General features: G+C 36.2%; 1 protein-coding gene across 1 annotated transcript; it reads right to left on the bottom strand.

Annotated features, from left to right (window-relative positions):
- Positions 1–574: 574 nt before the first annotated feature.
- LOC110094706 (uncharacterized WD repeat-containing protein alr3466) lies at positions 575–4579 on the bottom strand. Its single transcript, XM_020820003.2, has 8 exons — positions 4226–4579; positions 2589–3857; positions 2403–2493; positions 2151–2308; positions 2017–2068; positions 1841–1920; positions 1656–1749; positions 575–1553 (listed from the first exon to the last, which is right to left on the bottom strand). Exons 2-8 carry the CDS (start codon positions 3723–3725, stop codon positions 967–969), a joined length of 2199 nt encoding a protein of 732 aa, XP_020675662.1. The 5' UTR covers positions 3726–3857; positions 4226–4579; the 3' UTR covers positions 575–966.
- Between the last annotated feature and the right edge of the window lie 3487 nt (positions 4580–8066).

An 8066-nucleotide genomic window follows, 5' to 3' on the forward strand; every position in this document is an offset into this window, starting at 1 on the left:
ATATAAGTTAATGGTGAAAATTTTCATATAAATAATTTTATTATATAAAATTAGAGTTTTAAGTAATTCTTATATGTTATTGATTTTTCATATATTTATAAAAATATAGATGAATGATTTATAAAACCCATTTTCTTGATATTTAGTAAAATCTCTCAATCATGGATGCTTTTATAGCAAGACTATAAGAGCTTCTTCATCATTGCTATTCAAATAATAAGGCTAAAAGTATAAATATATTTTGATTGGAATAGAGTCCGGAGCTTCCTAACAAGGGAAAATTATTCTGTGCGGACACCGGATGATTCGGAGACTAATCAGAACACACCATGTCACCCTGTACACAACAGTACCGAGCACTAGTACCAAGTAAAAATTAATGCGACACGTTTTGGTTAGTCTCCGGACGCTGTCTGGAATACGCAAAGAATAAATTTTCCCTAACAAGACATGTCGATTCAAATAAAGAAAAAACCAAGAGAGACTCTAATAAGTTCTTAAACACACCAAGCCAAGCAATTTCTACGAAAACATTCATCATTCATCAACACCATCAAACAAGCAAGAGACATAATTTTATCAACAGACGAAAGAATATATTATTTATATATGAATAAATCTAAATAACCATGCAACCAATACAAATCCACCCACATTTGCTTCGGTGGATGCTTGTCATCCAAGGAAGATGAGCAGAGCAATGTACATCTCAAAACCCATGAGCCTCTCATCATTTACAGAACAGAAGAAACCATTAGAGATACAGAACTCTCAGAAAACTGAACAAATCATTTCAGCATCTGGGCTGCTTTTGTATCCTCCACTTACTCATGATGCTCATAGTATCAACATGGTCCAATGCCTCTTCTCATCAAGGTGGTTTACGTTGCTACTGAGACAAATGAGGAAGCAACTGAGCTTGTGATGTTCTTTACAGAGGCATTATATCTACAGTGCCTCAAAAATTTACAAGTGGACCGGTAAACCGTAGTTTTGGAAAGACCGGATCCGGCCATCGCAACCGGCGGTCACAATTACTTGGCCCCAGGAATGGGAGCTGGTGTTTTGCCAGGAAGTTTTCAGAAACTTGAGCTGTGATTTGCTGAGACTAGAAGAGTTTGGCATGGTTGATGGGAGCTTCTCTTCTGGCCAGGTTGCTGAACCCTTTGGAGTGGTCTCTGAAAAGAAATCAGGCCAAAGGGTGAAACTACTTGAAGGTGACAAATAGTCAGATTTGTTCCCAACAGAGCTGGCAAAGAATGAAAAGTCCTTCTCAGTAAATTCTGTGTTGTGCCGCTGCGTCGAGATGAGCTTGGCGTCGCCATTCAACTGCGAGATTTTTGATAAGAAACCCTGCCATGGTATTGCGACTGAGACATGGTTGGAGGTAAAACGCTCAGAGGACCAAGAGCTCTTCACATTCTTCGTTGAATGGATGTGATCCTGGTTTGTGTTGTTCCATATATAGACATTAGAGTCTTCACTAGCAGATACAATATGCTGTCCATTAGGCGTGAACATGGCTGATATCCTGCTTCCAGCATTGCAAAGGCCTGAGAAAAAGGAAAACAAAAACGTGAAATTTAAGATAAAATGAATATAGTGGCAGCAACTTCTGGAATAGTTTTTCAACATAGAAAAGTTTTGTTCAAAACCTTTGAATTTAGAGACTAATTCAATGCCATCAAGGATTCGCACTGTTGAATCAGCAGAAGTGACCATTAGCTTGAGATGGTTGTTAGGACAGAACTGTAGAAATAAAAAATTATTTTAAGACATTGAAATTATTATGAAATGAACATTCTAAGTTCACTAAGTTCTTATCAATGAAGAAGACTACCTGAAAGCCAGTTATCCTCTTGTCTACTGACTTCTTCCTTCCTTGAAAGGTAATCTCAGCATCTAATTGCAGATGATTATCTGAATCATGATATGAAGAGAAAAAAAAAATGAGAATTTTGCTCTGTAAATTTTCTCCATCAGTAACAGAAAAAAGTAAGAACAATTCAAATGCACCTGATGCATCATAGAAGCGGCAATCGCCCATCATGGAGCCAACAACTACAACCTGCAAGATGCAAAGGAAGAGCTTTATCTTCAAAAACTCCATAGATATCTCCAACAACAGGACATCAATATTAACTAACTACCTTGCCATCCGGGCGATAACAAACTACAGTTATTATTTGTTTAACATCGGTCCAATCCACAACTCGACCCGTTGAGATTTCCCAGATGCGAGCTTTCCCATCTATAGAGCCACTAATGAAATATCTCTCGTCCGTCGGATTAAACTGAATTGAGGTCACTGCATAATGTCATCAAACAAATAATTCATCTCCATTTTATGATTATAAAGGAGGTAAGAAACCAATTAGCTAACAATATACAGATGCACAAACCATAGTTATTGTGAGAAAAAACTTTGACGCATCTATCACACCCCAATTTCCACAAACGAACTGTTTTATCAACAGAAGATGATAGTAGATGCTGCAAAAAACAATCATTAGATATAAATTATCTTGTAGAAATTTATTGCTAAGAATGTACTGAAGTTGAGAGAATGTATTCAAGTTTAAACTTACCAAGTCTTTAGACCATGCAATATCCAATACATCCCCATTATGGCCATGAAACTCATATAAAGGTTTCTCAGATATTTGAAAAATATCTTGAGGGATGACAACACAAGCTGAATCTGATGTTCTTCGCAAACTCTTAGAGTTGATCATACTTTTCTTATCAATATAGAGAGGTGAAAGTTCTGAATTATCTTTCATACTAAAATAAATACAAGAAGGGTTATCAATAGGAATGTCATTTGCATTGGTCCTTTGACACTCCATCACCTTCCATACTCTCACAACTCCATCTTCACCCCCACTTGCTAAGTACTCTCCATCAGGGCTAAATTTCATGGTCAGAATGGCACCATGATGGGCCACAAAATTCTGTCCCATGTAAACTGCAGAGAGTTCCTTGAATTGCTTTCGATATGGTCGGACAAAAACTCTTTGAAACCTGGTATCCCTGCTCGGATCATAATCAGAGATGTCTGAATTAACTCCATAGAATTGCTTATCTGCAATGCAAGCCAAAGCACCCAATCTCCTCAGCCACCCAACTCTTAACCTCCTAGGAAAATTCTCACAGTTACAGCTCGAAAAAGATGAGCTAAGCCTTCTCTCAAATTCATCAACGGCCACCATTTGATTTGAACCAAACTCCACAGGACTTCTTACAGTGCCATCCTGGCTGAATTCACTTGTGGTAAACACCCTATCTTCATCTAAATTCTTGACTCTATGCTCAAATTGCGCATCAGAGGATCTATCTTCAGAAGTGCTTTGAACCTCATCAGAACAAGGAGAAGATGAGCAGCCATTCTCTGATTCGGAACCCCTGAGCACAGCACCAAAGTCCATGGATAACCTATCAAAGTCCATTGTAATTGAGTCATCCAGCATTAGTTCACCATCTGCATCAACAGAAACAGGTTTTGCTCTTCCAGCTTGATCCAAACCCATCCACTTCATGAACATGGTTCGACGTTGTTGAATGCTACCTGGACTCTTAATCCAAATCTGGTAAAGGGGATCTCGGTCGAACAAATTGTTAGAATTCTTCTCTTGAAATGAATCCAACAATGATGATAGCTCTTCACTGGTGTCGAAGAACTGATCCGCCTCCTCTTCCTCACTGAAGCATCCCTGGGCCATCATGACCTCCACTTTAAAAAACAATTCTTAAAAACAAACCAATTGAGACCTCGTCAGAATACTGGAGCAATTAGCAACGCTGGTTATAAACTGCAACAAGCTCCCTGAATTCCCTCCGAAGCAAGAGGAACGGTTCTGAGGAACAAAAAAGGAAATATTTTAACAAGGCAGTGACAAAATCCGGGATACCAATTTTCCTTAGATTTGTCAACAAGCGTCCCAACCGGAGGCCAATGAATCTAGCCCCCGAAAGCATTGGACTTTAGCCAAAGCGCCATAAAAAATCCTCTAAAAATGCCGACTTTGTCATGCCCATCATGAAAACCTCAATCCGCAACACAGATTAAGGAGAAATAGGCACCAATCACGAAAAAATAAACAATAAAAATCAAAGAAGATCCCAAGAAAACCCGGAAATAAGAAGAAAGAAACTAAGCCTGACTAGAGAAACCGAAGGAAAAACAAGAACATGGGAATCCGAGAAGAAAACCGGGGGCACTCACCTGGGCATCTGCCATGAAATGCCAAACCAAAAGCGTCAAAAGAAAGCAGCGTAACCGCAACTCTTCTACTTTCTCCTCTTTCGTTCTTTCCCTACCTCTTCCCCTATCTCTCGATTAGTAGAATCACTGCAAAAAATATTCAATAAATAGTTGAATGAAAATGGTAAAAGCAGTAGGTCAAAGTAAGAATTTCCGAAGGGGGAAAGCATTGGGTCCTTGATCATGTGGTAGGTAATGGGTGACGGCTAGGGCTCCATTGAGCTCTCCTTATCTCTGTATTTGTTTTCTTTCTCTCCTCCCTCGCTTTCTCTCTCTTCTTAGACCATCGTCGCCGGCAAATCAAAGCTTAGTTTACCAAAATGTCAGAAATTGGACCAGTAAATTTTCATGGAAGAATATTTTTAAATTATCTGATATTTCTTTCTGAAAATAAATAATTATATACAAAATGTATGAGAATAACTTTAAAATTATTAGATTATTTTGATAAAAATTTTGTATTATTTATAATGTTAAATATTTTATACTATAAATTTGTTAAATAAATGATAACTTTTCAATTATAAAATTTTCTAAATATTTTAATCATATAAAAATATGCCAATTTAAAAAAATTAATATTAATAATTTTATATAATATATATGTAATTTTTTTTAGTTAGAAAGAGTTGCTGACTCTATTTTTTTATTCACCGAAAATGCTCTGTGTCTTCGTTTAGACGGTTGAAAGCGGCGGCCGAAATAGTTGTTTTTATATATGCGAAATGTCACTGTTTACTATTTTAGCGTTTACCCCCCCGCAATTGAAGATTTACATTTACTGGGCAATGTGCATTTATTAGAGCAGCAAAGTGTGCATTCTTTCATGTATAATGTTTATCTTAAAAAAACAAAAAAAAAAAAAATAAATTTCTGAGGGTGCGCGGGTGCGGCAGCTTCGTGGGCAGTGCGCCGGCAGCCGCAGGCGGTGCGTGAGCAGGCAGGGCAGCTTCACGGGGCAGCGAGGGCAGTTTAAATTAAACGGGTTCACGGGTTGAGCCGGGTCAATCCGAACCCTACCCGTTTTTCAAACGGGTTGAATCCGGGAACCTGTACCCGACCCTTTTTGAAATCGGGTCGGGTCGAACCCGAATTTTTTGGGTCTGATTTTCGTGTCGTGTCAAATACTGACACTCCTAATCTTAATACTACTCTAGTATTGTCTATGTGAATCACTAAGTTTATCTTACCCGCAAAATCTAAAAATTATGCGATAAGTCTTACAATTTTTAAAATAAAACTTTAGATGTCAAAAATTTTCTGAACCTATGATGATGTAGAAATTAGAGCATGCAAAAGTTGGATTTGATTTAAGGTTATTGTGATTTAGAGCAATTTTACTCCTAAATCTCTGTTGAACATGTAACTTTTCACTCAATGATTCTAAAACCTTAGTCATCATATGCCTATGCATGGTAAAGTTTAGTTTTAACTCTCATAATTATTTCTCTATTTCTCTGTCAAGGCAATTGATCACTCTTACTTTCAAGTAAATTCACGACCAATGCTAAAGCAAAATGAAGAACGAGGGAATTAAAAACAATGTTGTACACACTTCATAAACTTACAAATCAAATTTAAGCACACTTTATTTCTCACACACTAAGAAGTGCTTTCTAATTGATATAAATACTGTTTGTACAAAGATTTGGCTTCCTTTTTGTTCACTCATTCACTCTAGAGACCCATGATGACTATTTTGCACATGAAATGAAGCCAGTCCCCCACAAATTTGACCAAACGACTGTTTAAATTTTAAGTACATTAATCAACTCTAACGTCACGGCGCTGCAAATGATAGCTCTATGGCGCTCATGAAAAGACAAAGCATTGCAAATGAATCCCTCCATTGCGACGTTGGGTCTGAATCAACAAGTTTTTTTCACCAAGTAAATGAACCAATTGTTGTGTTGTGGCATCGTGATGATTTGGCGTTGCGATGCCAAATTCAACACGACGACATTGCTTTTCCGTGGTGTCAAGGTGCCTAAGCAATGCTATGGCGCATAGTTTTCTCTACTGCAATGTTGTGCTCTCTATTTAGGGTAGGGCGCCGCGGCACTCCATTAATCTATGGTGGTGGAGCACTAAATTAATTTACAAAATTCTAAAGATCAAGGTGCTGCGGCGCTCATGAATACAATGTGGCGGCACTAGTGCATCTTTTTCAATTTGTAGCCCTTTTCATGGAATTTTCATGCTCAACAAAGATCAAATGTGGTATTTTCACACTAAGAGGAATATCAAAATGATAACAAAATTTTGCACTAACAATCTACCCATAGAAAGGAGGTTTAGAATATGAAATAGAAAGGGAAATCATTCTAAATGTCATGTAAACGTTAAATTAAGAGGATAAAAGGAGAAGGAAAACTTAGAATCCGAGAGCTCTCACTAATAGTCTCTACCACCGTCCTTCCCTCATCCAAAGATGTCCTAGAACTAACAATGGAATACCTTAAAGTCCTTACAGATATTCCAAAAATGATTCATAATTAAGAGAATTTAACAAGCTCAATATCTTTCACTTCCAAGATCATTGAGGCACTTAAATGTTGTAATAATAATATATAATTAAGATAATCAACACCGACAATCTGATGGCATGCTTTAGTTATTTTTACTAAATTATTAAAATATTATTAAAAAAATTATGAATAGAGCTTCATTATCTTTATGAAGTGGATATTGATTTGAAAGAAAAAAACTTAGAGATCAAAGAACTCTAGAGGCATTCTTGATATCCAATGATGATAATTACGTACTAGCAATAGCCATCGTTGCTCGACTATCTTTATTTGACCATTGTCCGAGCACGGTCGCCAAACCAACATCACTCAATCATCATTGCTCAACTATCATCGCTTAATTTTCTTCTACTAGTAGCCATCATCTGACCATTATTTTTTATCGCTTTCTCCTGACCACTACCATTATTCTCTTCTACATATACTGGAGATCAAGCTAGTATTCTCAACTTTATAATCTCATTTTCTCTAATTGAGAAAAAAAGAGCGAACTTCTATAATCTTACTAGTATAGTGAATCTTTTCAATATGTCTAAGCCCTATGGTCTTTAATTTTCTCTTTCAAGTTTTCCACATAAAAATTTTGGTTCTCATATAAAAAATTTTCTTTTATTCGTGTGTATTGGATCTTTATATGATATTAAGTTGTTAAATATTATCTCTATATAAGATAAATTTTTTATCACAATTTTGTAAATCTTCACCTCTAATTGATTCAAATTTCAATTGTCATTAACCAGTGTGGTTCATGTTTCCCACAGTTGATTCCTATGATCTTTACGAACATATTGATTACTAAGGTTATTATGTACATTAGATATATTTCAAAATGCATCTCTCTGTCAAGTCTTCCCTATAACTCTTAAGAGTGAATCTTGCACCTGATTTTTTTTTAATGTCTCTACAAGTACTATTCATATTTTTATCAACTTAGCAAAAAAAATTTCAAACAATTCATTGTCATTTAGAGGATCATTAAGGACTCTTCCAACTTTTATAGGATTTACTAAAATGATAGAAATACTCTTGAATAACTATTTCAAATATATATTTTATTGAAACACCTTAAAATTTGGGAGTGTATCCAGAGTTAAGATGAGATGTATGTCTTACACCATATAAAAGCACACATCATTATTGATGAGGCCATCTTTCTATGTGAAATAGTTCAAATGATCTTCAGATAAAAATAAGAACTTAGAATAATAAATTGAACAACCCCCATCTTAAAGAAAGTAGAAAGAGTAAAGAAATTAGAGGCATCCATCCTACTA

This window comes from Dendrobium catenatum, unplaced genomic scaffold (assembly GCF_001605985.2).
Source record: "Dendrobium catenatum unplaced genomic scaffold, ASM160598v2 fragScaff_scaffold_243, whole genome shotgun sequence".
Lineage (NCBI taxonomy): Eukaryota > Viridiplantae > Streptophyta > Magnoliopsida > Asparagales > Orchidaceae > Dendrobium > Dendrobium catenatum.